This window comes from Canis lupus, chromosome 5 (genome assembly GCF_048164855.1).
Source record: "Canis lupus baileyi chromosome 5, mCanLup2.hap1, whole genome shotgun sequence".
Taxonomy (NCBI): Eukaryota; Metazoa; Chordata; class Mammalia; order Carnivora; family Canidae; genus Canis; species Canis lupus.
Window position 1 is genome coordinate 5,185,293 of NC_132842.1, and position 25,043 is coordinate 5,210,335.

At 37.7% G+C, this 25,043-nt stretch overlaps 1 protein-coding gene across 19 annotated transcripts in view; it reads right to left on the reverse strand.

The window, feature by feature from the left end:
* Nucleotides 1-648: 648 nt before the first annotated feature.
* ACBD5 (acyl-CoA binding domain containing 5) overlaps nt 649-25,043 on the reverse strand; it is a 50,072-nt gene continuing 25,677 nt past the window's right edge. For 4 of the 19 annotated variants that reach the window (XM_072825280.1, XM_072825271.1, XM_072825281.1 and 1 more), the window contains 8 exons: nt 24,120-24,254; nt 21,829-22,032; nt 20,238-20,344; nt 16,005-16,263; nt 12,204-12,403; nt 8,093-8,137; nt 7,634-7,743; nt 649-2,568 (listed from right to left, as the gene is read on the reverse strand). In XM_072825280.1, coding sequence (XP_072681381.1) covers nt 2,556-2,568; nt 7,634-7,743; nt 8,093-8,137; nt 12,204-12,403; nt 16,005-16,263; nt 20,238-20,344; nt 21,829-22,032; nt 24,120-24,254 — 1,073 coding nt within the window. In that variant the 3' untranslated portion in view covers nt 649-2,555. Of the gene's footprint in view, nt 2,569-2,625; nt 2,790-7,633; nt 7,744-8,092; nt 8,138-12,203; nt 12,404-16,004; nt 16,264-20,237; nt 20,345-21,828; nt 22,033-24,119; nt 24,255-25,043 lie in introns of those variants that run through there. The other 15 variants (XM_072825274.1, XM_072825276.1, XM_072825275.1 and 12 more) reach the window with 11 other exon arrangements.

Genomic DNA, 25,043 nt, shown 5'->3' on the forward strand with positions numbered 1-25,043 from the left:
AGGTCATGATCCTAGGGTCCTGGGGTCTCAGCAGGGAATCTGCTCCTTCTCTCTTTCTGCCCAACCCCCTCCTCCTGTTGGTTGTCTCTCACACTCTCAAATAAATGAATAAAATCTTTAATAAAAAAAAAAAAATGGGTGTATGGGTGGCTCAGTCAGTTAGATACCTGCCTTCAGCTCAGGTTATGGTCCCAGGATCCTGGGATTAAGCCCAGCAGGGCTCCCTGCTCAGTGCGGAGCCTACTTCTTCCTCCTCCCAACTCCACCCCTCCCTTGTGCTCTCTCTCTCAAATGAATAGTCTTTAGAAAAAAACAAAACACCCCCCTAAAAAAAAAACAAAAAAAAAACACACAAATCCTCTGAGCATATTCCACCTAAGACCAATTGTGTATTTAAGATGTCATGGCTGGGGGAAGCTATCTATGTGGTGTAAGAATGGAAACTAAGATTTTGACTGGACATTCTCAACCAAATGACTAAAGGACTTCTACTTTATCCCAGTTTTGAACTTTTATGAAATTCTATGTAATACCATGGTTTTATTCTGAAAGAGGCATGATTACTTTCTATGAATTCCCACAATTTACACTTGTTTAATCCTTTATTCAATGTACTTCTACCAGTAACAAGTAATAAAAACCATAGCATTTCTCATTAACCTTTTTATTTTTAATGTAGTTTTACAATAAAGGAACAGAAAAGAAGATCATTAAAAAAATACCAGCTGTCAATTTAAAATTTTAAATGAGGTTCTTTTTAACAAAGCAGTAACACCATATCCTATAATTACATCTTTATTTATATATACAAGAACTGTGTGCAAAGTACTTTTCAAACTATAAAATAAGACTTTGGAATAGGATACAAATGGTTATCCCTAGGAGTTAGTTACCTCCCACTGCCTATAATGAATCACAACTGCTTATGTTCTTAAATTTGCTTTTAGTTATTTTATTTACTATCAAGAAATGCCACCACCATTGTCTGATACCAAATTAATATCTAATTTTTAAAGAATAATCCCTGATCCACAGGTGTGAACCTTATTTTTCCATATAATTCAGTTACTTGCTTCATTTTTTCCCCTAAATAGAGTTTTTAAAAGGTGAATATTAGTAACCCCTTTAGAGAGACACATTTTAATCAGGATGTGATTTAAAAATAAAACCATCAAGTTACAAGAAAAAAAAAGGAACAAAGAATTTGGGGAAAGCAAATTGTATTCTTATACTGTTTTCTTCAAGCAAAGAACCACGCTCTATGCAAGGGATGGATTACTTTCTTAAAACACTCTGAACACAGGATGCTTAACCCAACATCACACATATCGAGAATGCTTAAAAATTATTTGCTACTATGCCTTCGAATGAGAGAAATCTTTAAAGTACAAGCTACATCTAAATGTGAAATTTTGGAAGGTATACAGGAAGAATAATTCCAAACAAAGCCTTCAAGGATCTCTATATGTTACAGTCTTCTTTCTCATCTAAATGTGGGGGGCGGGGGAAGCATTTACATTCAGGTTAGTTGGGTGTGCCTTCTTCACATGGAAGCATAAGCCCTGCTTGCTTGCAAATCCTTCCATTACCCCTGTGAAATAGGTGTATCTCAAATATTATACCCCAAGGGAAAAACAGAGGCACTAAAAGGTTAAGAGTCCAGTCTGTGTAGTTTACCAGTTGCAGAAAAGTGATTTTCATGTGTTTCCTTTTTGACCTTTTGTAAAAACAGTATAAATAAGTTTTCATTTTATATTTCAAAGCACCCTATGAAGCAGAAACAAGATATCCTCAAAGAAAAGCGATTACAAAGGAATAAATGTATACGATTGAATAAAATCTTATCAATGATCTACAGGCTCAGAGTATACTTCTAAACTTCCTAGAAGCCGATTCTTCATCATTCTTGTCAGCAGGTTATGTCTAGTCTGTGTTCATTTGTAAAAAGTAAGCCTGGTACATAGGGCTCTACTTTGTAATAACGACGCCTGAACAGTAAAGTCAGTGCTGTGAATGCCCAGGAAAGATTATGGGCAGCCCACAGAGAGGATGTGGAGAAAATTCTTCCAGCAGTTTTCTACTGCTTGGCATGGCAATTCATTGACTAAATTGAAAAGTTCATTTAATCTCATTTGAACTTCACTCCTGGTTTGTATTCTTTCTTATAGTTAATTTAGAAAATTAAAAATAAAATATCTCATTATCACAACTGTACCTTGGAAAAGCAGCTTATTGTTCTCTACGGGAGATAATCAGGTAAATATGTTACCAAACAATAATTAATAATTTAATGCTCTTCAAGTTCAAGGTAGGGCAAATCTATGTATGCTACTTGTAACCTAGCTGAGATTAATTATTCAAGTATCAGCAATATTAAATGTTATCATTTTTGTAGTGCAAAATATATATATGTATATATGTACACAAACCAAACTATTGGACGACAAAAAGAAGTGTAATCATCACAAACTAAGATTCTCTTGTGATTTCCACATTCCATTTCATTCTGAGGTCATTCAGGCCCAGTAGTCTTCTTGGGTAAAACACCATTTTCTTCAGTTCAGTTTTCTTTAAAAAGAAAGTAAAAACCAATTTTCTGTGAATATAAATGCAACCTGAATATGAAACACATCCATACCAGAGAATTCTTTGGACGATAACATAACAATTCATATTCACGTTCAGAATCAAATCATAAAATTGCCAGTAGTTCCTAAGAAATTCTCATCCTTTTGTAGTTGGCTTAAGGCGATTCAGGGTTTTGGGAATTATTTTACAACTTGGCAAAGCTGTGAAACAAAAAATGCTTAATAAGACTATAATAGGTTGATAGATGTATAACCTAGACTATTCATTTAATCAACATATATTTTGTGTCTATGACTTTCCAGGCTCTGTGCCAAGCACTGGGGATTCAAACATAAATGAGGCAGGCTCTCGACTCTTAAAAGAGCTCTCAGGTTAGCTTGGGGGTAGGAGGGAGAACATATAAACTCACAATTCAGATAGGTATAAAATGACAGTTTTAGTGATAGCAGAGTGAACGAGTGATCAGAGAAGGGTGGGTTTGTCAGCACAAGACACAACAATCACGTATGATCTGACATCTGGGAGAGGTCCCACACCTGTAAAAATCTCTATATCCTCCCCAGCACTCTAGATGCCAAAATGCCTGAAATGTTCTCATTATAGATTCATTTCCTCACCTCTACAGAAATGCTCTTACACAATCCCCTTGGCAGGAGGGATATTTTAAATAATACGATCATCTTCTATCCTCTGTAGAAATCCTCTTATGTACACTTCCTTGGCAGGAGTGACATTTTAAATAGATCAATTTTCACATAAGGAGAGCCCTAAGGGCATGAAGGAAAAAAGGCTCCTGGAGCCAGAACAGAATTATGAGTGGTACTTTTTTTTTTTTTTTTTTAAAGATCTTATTTATTTGAGGGAACCCTGGGTGGCGCAGCAGTTTAGCGCCTGCCTTTGGCCCAGGGCGCGATCCTGGAGACCCGGGATTGAGTCCCACGTCGGGCTCCTGGTGCATGGAGCCTGCTTCTCCCTCTGCCTGTGTCTCTGCCTCTTTCTCTCTCTTCTTTGTGTGACTATCATAAATAAATTAAAAAAAAAAAAAAGATCTTATTTATTTGAGAGAGAGAGAGAGAGAGAGTGTGTGTTCTAGCACAAGCAGAGGGGAAGGGCAGAAGTAGAGGGAGAGAAGCAGGCTCCCTGCTCAGCCTCGATTCCAGTACCCTGGGATCATGACCCCAGCTGAAGGCAGACACTTAACCAACTGAGTCACACAGGCACCACAGAATTGCCCTCACTAACAGCCTAAGTGAGGGGTTAGCAGAAATGTTCACTGGATGGTGCATGAACAGTTAGCAACACTTACTAAGAACCTATGTGATGTAGATTACTACACAAAATTCTTTGCATATTTACAAAAAAGCACATAACTCTCTGAACCCTCTATCTTCTCCTGTAATAGGGAAATAGAATACATACAAATTCCCATCCGTATTTTCAGAATTTTAGAATGTTTTTCAAGGTTCCTCATGAGATCTTTTCGTCCTTTTTTTCTTTTTAAATTAACTTGCAAAATGTAGGGTATGGTGTGATAAGAGAAGAAAAGTTACAGAAAACAACAGATTAAAGGTAGAGGGAAACATTATGCCTTTCACTTTGCCTGCTAAACTATCTGCCCTGGCTGTACTGATGAGATTCTTTCCCCTCCTCAGAAGCCTGGGCCTGACTTTTTGAGGCAGGCTCCATCTGAAAAGTGTTCCTACAGAGAGGCACCTGGGTGGCTCAGCGGTGAGTATCTGCCTTCGGCTCAGGTCATGATGATCCCCGGGGTCCTGGGATGGAGTTCCACATCAGGCTCCCTGCAGGGAACCTGCTTCTCCCTCTGCTTATGTCTCTGCCTCTGCGTGTCTCTCGTGAGTGAAAAATGAAATCTTTAAAAAGGAATGTGCTCTTCATACCACATTCAGAAAAAAACGTCTTTTGGGATTTTTTTTCTGATCCACTGCAGAGTGATAATGCCTGAAATTTACTTTTGAGTTTATATTCTTCTACACTGGGAGGAGAGAGGGGGAATCAAACAGTGGACCCTTCACCTCGCTTTTAATGTTGAAGAAAACAAACTATTATTTCAAAAAGCTTACCACAAATAGATAGCTACTTATTTTACATATATATAGAACTATCTCACTGTGTTTGTACCCAGATGCCTATTTATTAAGTAAAATGGAAAAAAAATTTAAATAAATAAATAAACTAAAAGCTTTCTATATCATATAGTACTTCAGTGTGACCTCCTACAAATAGTGGGTATTCAGTCATGCACTCAGCACACACTTTCTGAAAGCCTACTACATGCCAAACACTGAATTAGGGGTCGAGGCACAGGATGGTCCCTATTATGAATAGAGCACACCCACTCCTTTTCATACCTTTCCCCACTCTAACTGGATTTCTGGATCTTTCTCCTCATCTCTAACACAGAACCCATCTCCTTCAAACTATACACACTGCTCTCTAGTTTTCATTCCTATAACTGTCAGATTAAAAATTGCTACACACTTCCAGATGAAAAGATGTCTAAGTCCCTTCAAGCCTGAAACTTCTTTCCATATCAAATATGGCTCTGTCTCCAATCCCTGTTAATTTGTTATGTATATGAACAAACAATACAAAAGAAAAGACTCTCATTGGCAGTGCCTGGGTGGTTTAGTCAGTTGAGCGTCTGCCACTTGGTTTTGACTCAGGTCATGATCTCAGGGTCCTGGGATTGAGCCCCACATCAGGCTCCCCTCTCAGCAGGGAGTTTGCTTGAGATTCTCTCTCCTTCTGCCCCTCTCCACGGCATGCTCTCTCTCTAAACAAAAAAATCTTTAAAAATAAACCACTATCTCATCAAAATGCAGTTGCGCAGTGCTAAACAATTGGTAGTTTGGGACGCCTGGGTGGCTCAGTGGTTGAGGGTCTGCCTTTGGCTCAAGACATGATCCTAGTTTGGGGATCGAGTCCCACATCAGGCTCCCTGTAAGGAGCCTGCTTCTTTTCTGCCTGTGTCTCTGCATCTCTCTCTCTGTGTCTCTCATGAATAAATAAATAAAATCTTAAAAAAAAAAGACAAAGTTTAAAAAAAAATTGGTAGTTTGAAAGGACTAAACATTTAACCTACTGAAAATTTGATAAAGATTCAACAATAACAAAGTAGAATATTAAAAATAGGAGAATTTCTCCATTCAGAGACATCTGTAAGCAACTTAGGAGAAATGGTGCAGATGTGTACCAGCAAGGAATATCTTAAAAAAATAATTTTAGAAAAACTCCAATTTTTGGTGACTGCTGAAGCAGAGTCATTGTTTTCTCAGTCTTTATTAAAGTGACAAGCTGCTGCAAACTTAAGCATAACATAAATTATTAACCCAAGTAAGCTTAACAGTTTTTGTCCTGTGCCAAATTTTTCTACTCTCTAATGCTCAACGATCAACAAAGGAAACATGTAAAGAACTTTGAAATATGTTGCAAAATATGTCAACACCTACATTTAGTGCCTTGCTGCTTGAATCTAGCACTTACTACATAGTGAAAAAAGGTTCGGTTCTTTTTCCCTCCTATTATCAGGGAAATTAAAATTTAAAACACCGTGTCGCACTAAACCCAACCATCATGGGATAAATGTAAAATTTGCGAAAAGAAGAAAAGGAAGGACATAAGCTAAAGTTTATTGAACCCTTACACCAACTTTACACAGAGCTGAAATGACATCTATACAAATGACCTAGAAAGGAGGTAAATAACACTGTGAGAGCAGTTCATGCTTCTGAATTAAAGTTTTTTCAAGTGGGTCAGTGTAGTCCAAGAACACGAATGTACCACAAAATTTTTTAGTTCTCTTATGAACATAAGTTGAACTTTTTTTCCCCTAGATTTTATTTATTTGAGAGACAGAGAGAGAGAACACAAGTAGGCGGAACAGCAGGCAGAGGGAAAGGGAGAAGCAGGCTCCCTGTAGAGCAGGGAGCCCAACACGAGGCTCGATCCAAGGACCCTGGGATCAGGACCTGAGCTGAAAGCGGATGCTAAGCTGACTGAGCCATCTAGGTGACCTGAACTGTCTTAACATAAGCAGAAAGCAGGAAGATTGAAAGGATTCACCCAAATCCTGATGGATTTCAGTTTCTCTGCCATCAAGTATTATCTCTGGAGCACTTATACTAACTCATGTGCTGCTTATCCCTTTCAGAGAAGAGAAGGGCAAATGTCTCATTTCTGCTTTTGGTAGCAAGTGTTGTTAATTTAGGGACCTGGGTTCTTTGATAGAAGAACAACATATCCATAATTATTTAAACTTGTAGGTCTTTAAAAATGTGTTTCTATTGCATGTATTTAAGAGAGCACTTAAAATGTTATTATCAATTATTCTATTTCTTCTCCCTATCTGTTGTTACTTAATATGAAATGGTGATGAAACACCAAAACCATAGTAAGTGAGACTGTGACGCGGTAAATAATGATCAATATGCCCATCCATGGGAAGTAATTCAATTTACATACTGTCTAAAAAAAAAAATATGTGTGTGTGTATATATATACATATACACACACACATACTTTAAGGATTTTCTTGAACCCAAGAGACTGAGCCTTTGGTTATTCCTAACCTAGACAATCTCAGAGCCCTTTCAAGGATCCCAATTTATTATTCTCAGACCAATTTGAGGTATCTCCTGGCATCCCAAACTGAAAGTTTGGCCCTCACATTAGAAAAATCTCTATTTCTAGAGATAAAAATAAAAATCTTCTGAAATGTCAATGTCTCTTTCAAAGGTATAGAGAGCATGCAGGTATTGTTTCCCTACCTATTGTCTACAATCCTTTAATGTTAGCAAAAGGCCCAAAATAAACATCAGACTTTGATTTTTTTTAAGTCTAACAGGTACCTAGGAATCCACTAGATATGATTTCGAAGAGAGTTTCAGTCTCAGGATTGGTACAGAATGTTCAGTATGACAATATAGCTACAAAATGGAGCTATCGTTTCCATTGCTGTTGAAAGCTCTGTCTACTGTAGATTATAAGGCTTTGCATACTATTTTCAATTATAAAACTAAATTACCTTCTCCTTCTTTGATAATATAAATGCACCAACCACTGGGCAATAAAAGGCCATATGATAGCAAAAGTTAATGCACCAGGAGACATCTCGAAGGGCCACCAAGATGGTCTCTGAGAAAATAAAATAAGCTGGTCACCAGTCTATTACACGCTGTATATATAAAATGTACCTAATTCATAATTTTGAAAATATAAAACTTAATAACAAATCTCAGCCCTGCTAAAGAGAAGGGAGATATTCTGTATCTCAGAGTGTAATTCAGTACACAGACGTTCAGGAGTACTTTAGACTTAAAAACATTAAAAATCTATTTTAATTTCAAAGCTCTAAAGGGTAGATTTCATTTGGAATATTTCAAGAACCTCATATAATCTAAATTTATTTTAAGTTATTTGAAGCCCTTATTTTTAGATTTGAAACCCTTATTTTAGACTTAAATTTAAGAAAAGAATTTCTTACCTGCGAGGGAGGCTGATTACTGGTCTGTAATGTCGATGATTTTGCCTATAAATACAAATGAAAGTAATTTAGCTTTGACAAAATGAGAAAAAAAAATAGTAATTTTTTCTATATCTTATCTTAAAAAAAAAGAAAAAAAAGTCTAGGGAAGCCTGGGTAGCTAAATGGTTGAGTGCCTGCCTTCAGTTCAGGTCGTGATCCTGGAGTCCTGGGGTCAAGTCCCATATCAGGCTCCCTGCATGGGGCCTGCTTCTCCTTCTGCCTCTGTCTCTGCCTGTGTCTCTCATGAATAAATATAAAAGTATTTCAATTTTTTTAAAAAGTCTAAAACATTAGTTTATTATGTTTTTCTGCTAATCATACTTTGATTATACTGAAACCTATACTGGCCAAATAACAAGGTCCCTAAATTCCTAGCCAAATAAATACCTTCGACATTTTATGTTTTATAGTTCAAATTATATAAAATCATCAAATAAAACCTGAAATTAATCTGAACCATTACTTCTTGTATACTGTTACTAAATTATCTAATTAACTTAGTAATTCTTTGTTTCCATACAAATTACAAATTTAAAAACACATCTGAGAACTGCAGCCTTGATTATTTTCAAATTATAAATCATATCGAAAGATCTGCTTTGAAAATTCTTAAGTTTTGGGTTTTTTTTTTTTTTTTTTTTTAAAGATTTCACTTATTCATGAGAGACACAGAGAGAGAGAGAGAGAGAAGCAGAGACATGAGCAGAGGGAGAAACAGGCTCCCGACATGGGACTTGATCCTGGGACCCCAGGATCACACCCTAGGCCGAAGGCAGGCACCAAACTGCTGAGTCACCCAGGAATCCCCGGTTTTTGTTTTTGTTTTTTTAAGATTTTATTTATTCATGAGAGACAGAGAGAGAGAGAGGCAGAGGCAGAAGTAGGCTCCATGCAAGGAGCCCGATGTGGGACTTGATCCTGAGACCTTGGGATCATGCTCTGAGCTGAAGGCAGATGCTCAACCACTGAGCCACCCAGGCATCCCTGAAAATTCATAAGTTATAGCACAAGAGGTATGATAGAAATGAACTGTTGGTACTATAGATTTGCTTTTAAGTTTTTTCCAGCTTTATCAAGGTATACTTGATAAATAAAATCGTATACATATATATATATATGTGATGATTTGATGCATATATACAATATGAAATGATTACCATAATCAAGTTAATTAACACATTCCTCACTTTACATAGTTATTATTTGTGAGGGGAGGAGTATTGTAGGATTTTTAATGAGATGTATAAACTAAACAGAAAAATTTCAAATTAATTGAGAAAACATATTCCAATTTGGCTCATCCAGAAAACAAGTTTCCTTATACTAATTGTTGGAAACTTATTACTTCAGTTTCTCCATTTATTTATTATTATTTTTTTTAAAGATTTATTTATTTATTTATGATAGAGAGAGAAAGAGAGGCAGAGATACAGGAGGGAGAAGCAGGCTCCATGCCGGGAGCCTGATGCAGGACTCGATCCCGGGACTCCAGAATCGCGCCCTGGGCCAAAGGCAGGCGCCAAAACCGCTGTGCCACCCAGGGATCCCAGTTTCTCCATTTATTATATCTTCAGAGAAAGTATGAAAATGAGATCGTTCGTTTGTTCATTCATTCATGCATTCATTCATCCATCCATTCATTCATTCATTCATTCATTCAGTAAATACTCAGCGTCTATTATGTACCAGTTAACCCTGGGCATTAGAGATGCAACAGAGAGCAAAATGACAAAAAGTGCTGCCCTAATGGAGCTTATACTATAATGGACAGATACAAATAATAATGAATAAATCAGTAAAATATGCAATGTATCAGGTAGCAATAAACACCATAAAGAAAAATAAAACAGGAAGGAGGGAAAAACAAGAAAAAGAAAACAGGGAGAGTAAGAGACATGTTGGAGGAGGAGAGTCTTGCAAGTTTAAATGCAATGGTGATGGAAGGCTTTGCTGACAGTATGCTATGTAGCTAAGGGAGGCGGAAGGGAGGGTGGGGGGTAGGAATGGGGAGGGAGGGTGGGGGGGCAGGGGTGTGTGTGCAGCACAATCTTCCCTACAGAGGGATTAGCAAGTACAAGGATCCAAGGTGGGAGGGAGCCTTCAAGCAAGTTCAAGGCTCAGCACAGAGGCCTGTATGCTGAAATTACAGCAGGAAGTGGTAGGGAGGAGGCAGGCTTTAAATTTCCTTGTTATGGGTAATATAGTATCAAGGACTTCAGTAGGACTATACCTTACAGGTAAAACTAAATTAGTTGCCTCCAGATGTTGCATTAGTCCTCACCTCATCAAGGTGTACAGAAGGGCATAATCAAATTGCAAGTGCTGAAAGAATCTAGACAAACCAATGATCTTTATATTAGTTGTAATTGTACCTTGTAGGCATAATAATATATATATTTTTTCAAAGATTTATTTATTTGAGAGAGAGAATCTTGAGCAGACTGCCTGCTGAGCACAGAGCACAACACAGGGCTTGATCTCAAGACCCTGAGATCATAACCTGAGCCAAACCAGGAGGCAGACGTTCAACCAACTGAACCATTCAAATGCCCTACGGCGTGATATTTAACTAGGAGATTTACTTTATGGCATTTTTTCAGAATAAAGGATAGATTTAAAAATTGGGCTCCCTGGTATCTGATGACTTAATCAAGGTCACATTTGTCAGTGTGATTTCTAGATGGAATTCAAGGTGACCAAATCCCAATGTGATGACACAGCTGCTCTTCCTCATTAAAGCAGCAACTACCAACAAATACTAAAGTGGAGTCAGAACTATTAAATGTTAACTATTAGCAGATTTTTTTCCCTAAGTAATAAAGTCTGAAAAGCAAATGAAGATTCCCAAGGACCCCTGCTTTCATCTAAGAAGTACTGGCACTAGCTGTTATAATTAGCGTTATGATTTTTTGCTGTAATGATATTTATCCATGTTGTTGAAAAAAAGAATCAATGACACTTGTGAAAGCACAAAAAGGAAGACTTTCTTCAAGGGGGTAGGGGCTATCACGATGCAGGGATTGGGGCTCATTCCCTGCACACCCAGCACAGCATGGGTGAGGGGGAATGTAGTGTCAAGGCATATGGCAAGGATGAGCAGATGGAAAATGCCTAAATGGAAACATGGGGTTAGGAAGATTCTGGCTAAACTGACCTAACAGGATTCTTGTGGAAGGCGGGCCGGGATGATCAGACATCATCTGGCAGCTGGTGGAGGATGAGGAGCCTGTCTGGTTAACTTAGCAGGGTTCTTGATAAAACTGGATTTTATAAGGAAGAAGTGAAGAACTGGGCCTAAGAGAAAGTTCAGGAATCTAACATTTAGGCTGGCAATGAATCTTTGTCAGTACCAGTGGCTTTTACGTAGCTTTTTCATATTTAGAAATCCTACTTACCATTATATGGCTAGATTAAAATAAGGATTACTGATTTTTTTTAAAATATTTTTGAAAGGAAAAATCCCATACAACTATAACCGTTGCAAAGAAAATATGGAGATGGAAAATTATTTAAGTTAGGTGCATATTATTATTATTATTATTAAAGATTCCATCCATTTGTTCATGAGAAACACAGAAAGAGAGAGAGAGAGAGGCAGAGAGAGACAGAGGCAGAGGGAGAAGCAGGCTCCTTGCAGGGAGCCTGATGTGGGACTCCATCCCAGGACCCCAGGATCATGACCTGAGCCAAAAGCAAACCCTCAACTACTGAGCCACCCAGGAGTCCTGCTCCTAGGTCCTATTAAAAAAAAAAAAAAAAAAAAAAATCATTGGGGCAGCCCAGGTGGCTCGGTGGTTTGGCGCCACCTTCAGCCCAGGGAAGACCTGGGATCGAGTCCCACGTCGGGCTCCCTGCATGGAGCCTGCTTCTCCCTCTGCCTGACTCTCTCTCTGTCTCTGTCTCTCTCTCTCTCTCTATCTCTCTCTCTCCTCTCTGTGTAGGCTCATGAATAAATAAATTAAAAAAAAATCATTACGCTGATTTGTGTAAGTCAGATCAACACAGACTACACTTACATGCTGTTATGCAGGATCAGCAGCAGTGGAAGAAGACAAATTTGAACGCTCACCTGTGAAGCTGTTAGTGTTTCCAGTTTATGGAGTCTCTGCAGGACGTTCTGCATGTCCTCCTGTAGGCGCATGAGGACGAGAGCAATCTGCTCATTGAGGCTTCCCCATGAGCCTCTGTCCGAGCCCCAGCGCTCCCCGTCCCCTCCGCTCCCTACTTGCCGACCCTTAGATCCTTCGCTCAAATGTTGCATCCTATGCCCTATTTTAAGAAAGCAAAATAAGTTAGTTTTAAATAATTCTTATAAAAGTAGAAAAGTGCGTTTTACTCATTTTCCTCTGTTATTTCTTTGAGATCTAAATCTCCAAAGTGGAGTGGAAGCAATCAGAAAGTGTACACAAAATACTGGGAGCAAAGAAGCAGATATATAAGCTTCTATTTATACTGATTTACTCAAAGTTTTTCCTGCTAAGGTTTTATAATGTATTTACTGCACTAGTAAATGACTAAATGCATATAATTCATACAGAATTTACATATTTGAGCTGCATTCACAAAAATTCTTTACTAATAAAGTAACAAGATTGAAAAAAAATCTGAGGACTGCTTCTTTAGAGTATTTTGACAAATAATTTATTTAAATTCAATTTTCCAACATATAGTATAACTCCCAATGCTCATCTCATGTGCCATCCTCCTTAGTGCCAGTCACCCAGCTACCTCCCCCTCAGCAACCCTTTGCTTCCCAGAGTTAGGAGTCTCTCATGGTTTGTCTTCCTCTCGAATTCTTCCCCACTCAGTTTCCTCCTGCTTCTTTAGAGTATTAAAAGCTACACATTTTCCTTTTTGGTCATTTTTAATTTAATAATACTGTAAATCTCCCAAAAGATTGTTTAATGTATTTTTTATTATAAATTCTATTATACTTATCACTATTAAAATTTTTTTCACTATTAAAATTATGTTATATATCCATCATTTTTCCTATGCTTATACTTAAGGAATTGGCATTACCCCTAACACATGATTTTGTGTCCTTCTTTTAAAAAAATTTCATCAATATGTATCTGCATCATTAAATTTTGTTTCAAAACCACTGCAATGTCTACATAAATTCCCCAGTAAGACCATGAAGAAATCTACTCATTCTCCATTTTTGGATAGTTAGGACGATTCCAAATTTTTGTGATTACAAATAACACTGTGATGAATGTCTTTGTATATAAATTATTGCCCAGATTTCTTTAGGAAAAACAGAATCAAAAAAGAATTACTGGGTAAAAGGATGACAACTTTGTAGAGGTTCTTTTTTTTTTTTTTTTTTGAGAGAGAGAGCACAAGCAGAGAGGAGGAGTGGAGGGAGCGGGAGAAGCAGACTCCCCACTGAGCAGGGAGCTGGATGATGTGGGGCTCCATCCCAGGAACCTGAGATCATGATCTGAGCTGAAGGCAGATGCCCAACCAACCAAGCCACCCAGGCACCGCTTTGCAGAGGATCTTCATTAAGTGCTGCCAGGTTATTTTTCAGAAAGGCTGCAACAGTTTTATATTGCAGTATATAAAAAGCACTACTGTGCAGAAATGAAATATTACAAGCTTTTGTCCGTTTGCTAATACAGTTGGGTAAGTTTTGTTTGTTTTAAATAATAACCAAGAACCTGTTTACCTCATTGCCCTTTGGCATCCTGGAGCCCCAAAGCAGCAGCAGGATTTCCAAAGGTGAGCTTGTATCACCTTATTTGGTCTTGTAAGAAAAATGGAACTAAAGCTGTTTGCCAAGTTAAAGCCCAAAGAGAACGCTGAGGGCTTGATGCCAGTTTCAAGAAGACTTCTACTCTTGTATCGAAAGGAAGTAAGTTTTGAAGTGGTTCTTTAAGAAAGAAAGGACCACTTCAGCGACTGGTGTGGAATTTACAAGGGGAAAAAAAAGTGGAAGTCTGGTCTAAAGGCTTATTTTCCTGTATCCTTAAGAGATGGAGAAATTCTATGAGGGCCTATTAGTAGGTACTGAAGAATCACTCCTGTCTTTGCTCACTTTACTATGTCCTATGTCATAGTGAGCTTTCAAACCAGCCTTCACAAAGACAGGATTAATCAGACTATTTCCATGCTATGGTAATCCCCACCTCCAGTCACTCTGTCCAATTACTCATTTTCTTTTCTTCAGAGCATTTATCACCATTTGCAACCAATCTGAATTATTTATGTATTCACTGTCAGCTCCCCTTACTAGAACATAAGCTCTGTCTGTGGAAGGGGCTGTCTCCTTCTCTACAGCATCCCCAGGACCTAGAACACAGCCTGACAAAGAACAGCTCAATAATATCTATTTAATGCTGAGGCAGATTTACTATGAAGCTCAAGAAGCTTAACTTTAGGGTCTGCCCCTTGTATGGACTCCTGTGATTGCTGGGAGTTGTGGTGTTTTATAGGACAGGTGAACTCGGGTTATAAATGGGAAGCCTTTCATACATTCAATTTAGGTAAATTGCCTAAAGACAGGAACCTAAATCTGAGGTTCTAGTAATATGTTGTGATCTTTCTCTTCTTTGTTAGAATATTTACAATTGGTATATGTTCAAATGCCTATTGGTTAAACAATTAGTTTCTTAATACCATTAATTCTCTTTTTTCCCCCGTCTTCATTTTATGTAGATTTTTCAACCAGATACACAGATATTCCTTTAACTTTTTACGATCTCATAAAATTATATAGGGATTTTCCTTTTTTTAAGCATACATGATTCAATACTTGTATATATTGCAAAATAATCACAGTAAGTACAGTTAACATCTGTTACCATACAGTTACAGACTCTTTTTCCTTGTGATGATAACTTTTAAGATTTACTATCTTAGCAACTTTCACATATGCAGTACAGTAGATTAACTACAGTCACCATGCTGTACATTATATCCCCATGAGTGACTTACTTATAACTGAAAGATTTTACCTTTTGACCCTTGACCTGTTTCACATCCTCCTCCCCCCCCCCGCCACACCCCCCGCCTGTGGCAATCATTAATCTGTCTACCTATTCTCTATCTATAACTTAGTCTTTTTTTTTTTTTTTAGATTCTACATATGAGATCATATGGAATTTGTCTTTCCATTATTCTTTTTTGACATTACCTATCCATTCCTAACTACGAACAATTATAAATTAATATATATTTACATTCTTCACTATTCAACTCTAATCTGTTACCTGATCACCTTACTATTCTTAATGTTTCCCTTTGGATTGTTAAATGATATTTTACGTTTATTACTTGATCTGTCAGCTTTAAATGATATCTTTGATTTAAGGAGGGAAATGTGGAAAAGACAGAATTCAAATTTTTACCTATGGTAGCAAAAAAAGCAGAAATGCAGTTGGAGGAACGAGTAACTGATTGCAGGGAGGAGGGGTGACAGAACATAAATTTGGCTACCTCAAAAAACCGTGTAAAAGATGTAGAAATAGAGGGGCCCCTGGGTGGCTCAGTCCTTTGGCTCAGGTCATGATCCCCAGGTCCTGGGATTGAGTCCCTGCATTGGGCTCCCTGTTCAGTGGGAAGCCTGCTTCTCCCTCTCTCTGCCACTGTGCTCTCTCTCAAATAAATAAACAAATCTTAAAAAAAAAAAAAAAAAAGATGCAGAAATAGAAATGCTCCCCTCACCCCAACCCGTATCAAACTACTATGCCTTGTAGAATCATAGGTAAGAACCAGGTGTAAAGAAAAATGGTCAGATGTATGTAAGGATAACTTTTAACATTCCGTTTGCAGATGGATAGTTCTAATATTGCTCCTATCTGAAACTCTTGTTTTACTAGTTACTTTATAAGGATAGTTAGTGAGAACAAGAAAAAATACACACCTCTCCCTCTTCTGACATTAGAGAACTCATTTTCTCCACCCCGTCGCTCACGGTGTGGTGCTCCACTGTTGCTTCGGCCATCTTCTCCTCCATGCTTTACTTCACCTTTTCCTTCAACTGCTACCACCTGCATATCCCCAGTGTTGCCATTTCCAGGAGATCCATCTTCAGGAAAACCAGAGTTTTCCAAGGGCTTATTGGGATCACCACCCAAGTAATATCGAAATGGTCCGTTGTTTAATGTAAAGCTGTCTAAAGACTACAAATTTAAAATAAGTTAAAAGCTATAAACATAAGTTTTTATGATAATAGAATTTTTTTTTAAATTTTTATTTATTTATGATAGTTACAGAGAGAGAGAGAGGCAGAGACACAGGCAGAGAGAGAAGCAGGCTCCATGCACCGGGAGCCCGACGTGGGATTCGATCCTGGGTCTCCAGGATCGCGCCCTGGGCTAAAGGCAGGCGCCAAACCACTGCGCCACCCAGGGATCCCAATAGAATTGTTTTTTATAAAACTTTTTTCACGTTATGATAGGAAATATTTTCTTTTTTTAAGGTTATTTATTTGAGAGAGAGCAAGAGAGAGCAAAGCATGCGAGAACATGAGTGGGGAGGGGGCACAGGAAGAGGGGGAAGCAGGTGCATGGGGCTTGAGCCTGGGACCCTGAGACCATGATCTGAGCCAAAGGGAGACACTCAATCTACTGAGCCACCCAGGTGCTCCAGAAATATTATTTTTCTAAAAAGTTATTCATTTTCTGCTCCCTATATGTAGAAAAATGAGTTAGGGATGATTCATCCATGAGCAAAGAATTGAGTAGTTTTGGCAGTAAACTGTTCTCATGAGTCAGTCATTCATCCAAGAGACTTTTAAAAAATATCTACTCTTATTCTAGTTACTATGCTAAACTCTAAGGATAACATGAAAAAAGAGATAAAAGCTCTGTCTGCAAGAGGCTTCTAGATTTGGTAAGGAAGTGAGAGATGTAAGATCATTACAGTGTAGTTTGATAAGTGTCATGAAAAACATAGACAAAGGGTGCTTGCTATAGGAATTCACAGGAAGGGTACCTAACTTATACTGGGGCTGGGTGGAGGCTTCCTGGAAGAAATGATATGAACTAGTAAGACTTAAATGAGTATAAGCCAAGTTGAAGGTGTACTAATAATGTCAGCCTGTACCAAGAGAGTAGTAGTGGGACAGAGGGTGATTCAAGAACTTTTGAGATTACAGAATCATTAGGAGTTGAATACTGAATGTAGGAAGTAAGGGAAAGGAAAAGACCCGATGATTTTGAGATACTCACCAAGATAAGAAATACAGAAGACAAACAGGTTTCAGGGGAACAGAAAGAGACAATGGTATAGTTATAGATAAGTATAAATTGAGGTTCTTAGGCAAGATGTTTAATAGAGCAGTTAGAATTCAGAGATATAGGTTGGAGATGACACTTTTAAAATCATCAGCATGTGAGTGAAGGTTGAAACCAACAGAGTAGTTAACTAGAGATATATTTGTGAAGAATACCAAATTTAAGGGGTCAAAAGAGGAAAGAAAAGTTGAAATCAAGTCATTATGCCAAAGGGATATATATAGGGGAAAGGAGAAAAAATGAGTGGGAAATATCAGAAAGGGAGACAGAAGATGAGAGACTCCTAACTCTGGGAAACGAACTAGGGGTGGTGGAAGGGGAGGTGGGGGGGTGGGAGTGACTGGGTGACGGGTACTGACAAGGGCACTTGATGAGATGAGCACTGGGTGTTATTCTATATTTTGGCAAATTGAACACCAATAAAAAAAATTTTTTTTAAAGGGATATATATAGGAATGGTGTATATGGCAAATACTTCTGAGTTGTTCATATTTTATTTGAAATATACTAAAATAAAAAAAATGAAATATACTAAAATAACATTTGTTATCATTAAAAAGAAATCTTAGAAATCTAAATCCACCTAACAAAATTCCAAGTACACTGGTCTGTATTGGTCACTGGTTTGCAATAATATCAGAAGTATATGTACATGTATATATAAAATAAATATTTCCTATCTCAAATCTCTTTTAGAACAGCACTTCCAAACCAATCACTATTCTGATAAATGGTTATGCTAGAATCATTTTCTATTTTTAGCTTCTACAAAGCAATAATTACTAATATTTCAAAATTTCAGCCTTTTATAAAGGCATTTATAAGTGACATAACTTATTTAAATTGGACTGAAATAAAAAACTTTCTTTTAAACATAAATTTGTTAAGTGAGATGAGGCCCTTCCCAGGGCATAAGCATAAGGTCTTCTAACAGGTCAGAGATTTAGTTAAACCAATGAGACGCAATGCTTTCATACCATAAACCCTACAGTAAGGACAGAAACCAAGATAATGTAAATACAAGATAAAAACATTACTGTATTCAAAAAGCACTACACTTCACACCAATCAGAATGGCTAGCATCCAAAAGACAAGAAGTAACATGCATTGGTGAGGATATGGAGGAGAACCCTAGTGTACCATCGGTAGGAATGTAAATTGGTGTGTCCACTATGGAAAACAGTATGGAGGTTCTTCAAATAATTAAAAATAGAAATACCAAATGTTCCAGTAATTCCACTATTGGGTATTAACCCAAAGAAAATGAACACACTAACTTGAAAAGATATATACACCTAGATGTTTATTGCAGCATTATCTACAATAGCCAAGATATAGAAGCAGCCCCAGTGTCCATCAATAGGTGAATGGATAAAGACAATATATGTGTGTATGCACACATGCAAACATACATACATACAATGGAACATCACTGAGTCATAAAAAAAGAACGAAATCTGGCCATTCTTAACTACATGGATGGACCTAGAGGCTATTAGGCTAAGTGAAATAAGTCAGACAGAAAAAGACAAATACTTTATGATTTCACTTATGTGTAGAATCTAAAAAACAAATAAACAAAACCCCAACAATTCCTTTTTTTTTTTTTTTTTTTTAAAGATTTTATTTATTCCTGAGAGACACAGAGAGAGAAGCAGAGACACAGGCAGAGAGAGAACCAGTCTCCTCACAGGTAGCCTGACGCAGGACTTGATCCCCAGATCGGGATCACACCCTGAGCCAAAGGCAGATGCTCAACCGCTGAGCCACCCAGGAATCCCCAAATAATTCTCAAATATAGAAAACAAACTGGTGGTTGCTAAAGGGGAAGTGGATAGGTGACAATGGGTGAAATAGATAAAGAAGATTAACAAGTATAAACTTCCAATTATAAAGTAAGTTAAGTCTCAGAGGTGGAAAGTAAAGCATAAGAAATATAGTCAATAATATTGTAATAGAATCGTATGGTGACTACACTTATCATGGTGAGCACCAAGTAATGTACAGAATCATTGAATCAACATGTTGTACACCTAAAACTAATATAATATTTTGTTAATTACACTTAAAGTTATTGTGAAGAACAGATTTATTTGTCAATTATTCAATTTTCTTGACTGTCAATCAATGTTTCAAACATAGCAACTAGTTTGAGTTTACTCTCTGCCTCCTCCATCCCACCTCACTCTCAGAATATTTACAAATATATTATAAATTATAATATTTAAATATTTTTGAATATTCAGGAATATATTTTTTAAATTTACAAAAATAATTTTAAATACAAAATTTAAATATTTTATATGTAGATTTTCAAAGTGATAGGCACTGGTATTAAAAGAAGTTATGGGGGGCACCTGGATGGCTTAGTCAGTTAAGTGTCCAACTCGTGACTTAGGTTCAGGTCATGATCTCAGGGTCATGAGATTGAGCCCCACATTAGGCTTGCACTGGGTACAGAGCCTGCTTGAGATTCTCTACCTCCTTCTCCCTCTGCCCCTCCCCCACCTTATGTCTGCTCTCTGTCTAAAAAGAAAATCTTTTATTTTTATTTATTTATTTTTAAAGATTTTACTTATTTATTCATGAGAAACACACACAGAGAGAGGCAGAGACACAGGCAGAGAGAGAACCAGGTTCCATGCAGGCAGCCTGATGTGGAACTCGATCTCGGGACTCCAGGATCACGCCCTGGGCCAAAGGCAGGCGCCCAACTGCTGAGCCACCCAGGTGTCCCTAAAAATAAAATCTGTTAATAAAAATAAAATTTAAAAGCAAATAAAAAATAATTAAAATAAGTTATGCACTGAATTCTATCACTTTAAAGATTTCCCAATTAAAAAAATATCATTTTTACCTCTTCTTGTCCAAATTGCTCCATGGAATCACAGTAAACTTCACTATCTGAATCACTTGTCAAATGCTGAATTCCTGAAACATCTTCAACATGATCATCATTTATATCTAAAAAAGAACAAATAATTATTATTCTCTAATTGAAGAAAAATGCACTTACTCCATTGTCAAAATTTAACAGCTCAATATTATTTTCATACTAGAGACAAATTTGATTTATCAAGCCATATTTTTTCTTTTAACTTACCAAAACTTTAAATTTAGTTGATAATTTTTACTTGAAAAGATTATAAAGTACTTTATCATATAATTGCACAAAGACATTGTCTATATCAAACCTTACAAAACTAATAACCTTATAAGAGAAAACTGACTACCAGCTAGGAGGCCTAAACTGATAGCAACTATGTAAGTTCAGTTGTTACATTAAATAAGTTCATTTCCTGGTTTCTTGACTGAATTGCAGCAATGTTCATAATTCATCAAATATATATGACAGGCTCACCCCTAGAGTCCTAAGATACGAAAAGACTGTAACTTATGAATAAAGAGCAAAGGCATTGTATAATCAGAGGTTGGGTTAAAAGAAACATCAGGGGCAGCCTAAGTGGCGCAGCGGTTTAGTGCCGCCTTCAGCCCAGGGTGTGATCCTGGAGACCAGGGATCGAGTCCCACGTCAGGCTCCCTGCATGGAGCCTGCTTCTCCCTCTGCATGTGTCTGTTCCTCTCTCTCTCTGTGTCTCTCATGAATAAATAAATAAAATCTTTAAAAAATGAAAAAGTGAAAAAATGAAAAAATAAAAAAAAGAAAAGAAACATCAAAGGGCAACTGGATAGCTCAAATGGTTAAGCATCTGCCTTCGATCAGATCATGATCTCAGCGTCCTGGGATCAAGCCCCACCCATGTTGGGCTCCCTGCTCAATGGGGAGTCGCTTCTCCCTCTGCCTCTCTCTCAAATTTTATTTTAAAATGTCATACAAGGGATCCCTGGGTGGCTCAGTGGTTTGGCGCCTGCCTTTGGCCCAGGGTGTGATCCTGGAGTCCCGGGACCGAGTTCCACATCAGGCTCCCTACATGGAGCCTGGTTCTCTCTCTGCCTGTGTCACTGCCTCTCTCTCTCTCTCTCATGAATAAATAAATAAAATCTTTAAAATGTCATACAAAAACACAATAAAAAATGTCTCAATAAAAATATAGAAGCCCTGCTCCTAATTCACTATCATTCAAAGCCATACATCTTTATAATATTAATAAACCCTAAGATATTACTGAATGAAAGATTTTTATGGGACTCTTTTCTTTTTTTCCCTCTTTTTCTCTTTTCTCCCTCCCTCCCTTGCTCCCTTCCTTCCCTCTTTTTTAGTAGGATCCATGCCCAGTACAGAGCCCAACATGGGGCTCAAACTCACAACCCCAAGATCAAGACCTGAGCCGAGATCAAGAGTTGGACACCCAACTGACTGGACCACCCAGGTGCCCCCTAGATAAGAGGTTTTTAATTCTAAATTGCTCCTAAACATCCTCAAATAATGAAGAGACTATTCCATTGGTAGGGAAGAGGCTGGACAGATCATTATTATAGGACTGTACCTTGGTGAATGCAGATAGCAGTTTTTCCAGTTTTCTCCAAGTTTTCATCTACAGCCTTTATTTCTTCAGCACTTCTACCATTCAAGGAAGAACTGGCATGAATGTCATTCTGTATTTCCTGAGCAGAGTGGTCTTTATCATAGGTATTAGTGACAATGACTTCCAAATTCTTATGGTCTGCAGATTTCTTCATCATTTTCTTATCTTTTACAAGAAAGTAGGGAGATTCATAAAAGTTCACAGTAGGTCAACTTCTGCATATATTTTCTAAAATCAAGTAATCACTTCTCCAACCTACCATAATCCCTTTGATCAGTTTCCTACATGGATCAGAGAGATGAAATACTCTTTAAAAAGGGGTTTATTGGGATGCCTGGGTGGCTCAGTGGTTGAGCGTCTGCCTTTGGCTTAGGGCGTGATCCTGGAATCAAGTCCCACATCGGGCTCCTGCATGGAGCCTGCTTCTCCCTCTGCCTGTGTCTTTGCCTCTCTCTCTCTGAGTGTCTCTCATGAATAAATAAATAAAATCTTTTAAAAAGGGGGGTTTATTACATGCTGACAGCCCACTCAAAACTGCTTCAGTTCCCTGTGAATCTTTTAGAAGCTATTTTATTTTTACTTTACTTTATTGTTAAATAGACTCAACACCCAACATGGGCTAGAACTCAAAACCACAAGATCTAGAGTCACACGATCCACCCACCAAGCCAGCCAGGCTTTCCTAGAGCCCTTTTTATTTTATTTTTTATGATTATTTTTTATTTAAAGATTTTATTTATTTATTCATGAGAGACAGAGAGAGAGAGGCAGGCAGAGACACAGGCAGAGGGAGAAGCAGGCTCCATGCAGGGAGCCCGATGTGGGACTAGATCCGGGGACCGTGGGATCACGCCCTGAGCTGAAGGCAGATGTTCAACTACTGAGCCACCCAGGCGTCCCCTAGAGCCCCTTTTAAAAGATAATTTCTTGGGATGCCTGCATGGCTCAGCAGTTAGGCACCTGCCTTCGGCTCAGGTCATGATCCTGGGATCCGGGATCAGGTCCCGCATCAGGCTCCCTGCAAGGAGCCTGCTTCTCCCTCTGCCTAAGTCTCTGCCTCTCTCTCTCATTCTGTGTCTCTCATGAATAAATAAATCTTTAAAAAATAAAAAAAAGATAACTTCTCAAGGTCAAGATAACACTCTCAAGCACAGGCAAGTCACCCTATGAGACCCAGTTGTACAAAGGGGTCCACATAATCAATAATATCCTTCAAAGAAGATATTATTCATCATATCTTACTAGAAAATAAAAGCAAAACGAAGTTGTGCCATTTGTTTTAGTGTCTTTCTGCCTCCCCCTTCTAAAGTAGTCTTCCTAAGAATCACTGTTACTCTTACTAACAAGGCCCTCCTAGTGTAGTACCCCATGACTCCAGTGTTCCTTCTTCATCAAAATTTCTTCCTGTATCCAATTCTCTGGATTCCATTCTATTCTTGACAAGGTATTGAGAGTTTAACCTGTCTCCTCTCCTTGGTAACATATGGATATTCATATTTGGAACATCTAAAATGAATACACTTGTTTTTGTTTGTTTAACTAAACTCTATGCTGAACATGGGGCTTGAACTCATGACTCTGAGATCAATAGTCAGATGTTCTTTTTTTCTTTTCTTTTTTTTTTTTTAAGATTTTTTGTATTCATGAGAGACACACAGAGAGAAGCAGAGACACAGGCATAGGGAGATGCAGGCTCTCCGCAAGGAGCCCTATGCAGGACCCCATCCCGGGACCAAGCCCTGAGCCAAAAGCAGACGCTCAACTGCTGAGCCACCCAGGCATCCCAACATGAATACATTCCTAATGCAACATTTCAGGCAACAGATTTAGAGAAATGTCTATTCTTGTTAGGGTTCAATCTCATCTATTCTATCTATGCATAAGGTTGATTGTCCCTGTATCTTCGGTCCACAAAAAACTTATTGGTAGGGATCCCTGGGTGGCGCAGCGGTTTGGCGCCTGCCTTTGGCCCAGGGCGCGATCCTGGAGACCTGGGATCGAATCCCACGTCGGGCTCCCGGTGCATGGAGCCTGCTTCTCCCTCTGCCTATGTCTCTGCCTCTCTCTCTCTCTCTCTCTCTGTGACTATCATAAATAAATAAAAAATTAAAAAAAAAAAAAAACTTATTGGTAAAGTCAAGAGCCTGGATCCTACCATAAACACTATTCTCATACAAAACCAAATCAGCCCAGACCTCTTCATATTTTATCTAATTTAATGTAAAATTATTAGTTCATCATCCAAAGATTACCATTATCACTTTGTTCGGCTCCTTTCACTTCTTCTTGGGCCTCTTCTTCCTCAGACTCAGCTCCACTATCACTGCTTTCAGCTTTACCATTAACAGTTTTGGCATTTGGAGTAGAAGTTAGAACATTACCAAGATCTAAAATATGAAATGATCACTTAATCTCTAGTGCTGTACATACAATAATGCTATCATTTACAAATAATACTGCCATTTATAAATAACTAATAAAATTACTTTGAAGTAAAACTTAGAATTTTGATATATAACTAGTATTCTTTTCTTTGACTATAAGTACACATATATTACATAAATAAACTTCAAGTATCAGTTTATAACAAAAATGATAAATCCTTATTAAGCAAGGCAGAGAATGTTTTTTTAAGTTAATATCAAATAATAAAGTTAGAGATAAATGATCTTTATACACCGTAAATGAAGAGACAGTTGTTACATGCTAGCATACTGAAAACATAAATACAACACTCTCATCAATATTATAAATGAACTACATTTAAAATTTTTTCATCCTTTTATTACCTTTAATGCTTTATATTTAAATTATTTTCTTCTAAAGCATCAGTTAGTGAGATCAATCACTTAAAAAGGTACATAAATTGTCCTACTAGCCAGTCATATCTTGTGAATAAATACACCAGAACTTCTCAAACATTAATATGCATAGGAATCAGCTGAGATCCAGTTAAAAATCAGTAAGTTTGGGATGATCTAAGATTCTGCATTTCCATAAAGCTCCTCTGTGATGCCAATGCTGTTGGATACTGAACCTCATTTTGAGATACAGGGAATTTCCACCACTCTTTAAGATAATAAGGCCTCCTACATGGCTACTGGCCAAAAACAGTGGTCTCCCTTCATAAACCTTTGGGCTCATTTTCACCTACTCAAATGCATTTTGGATGCTTC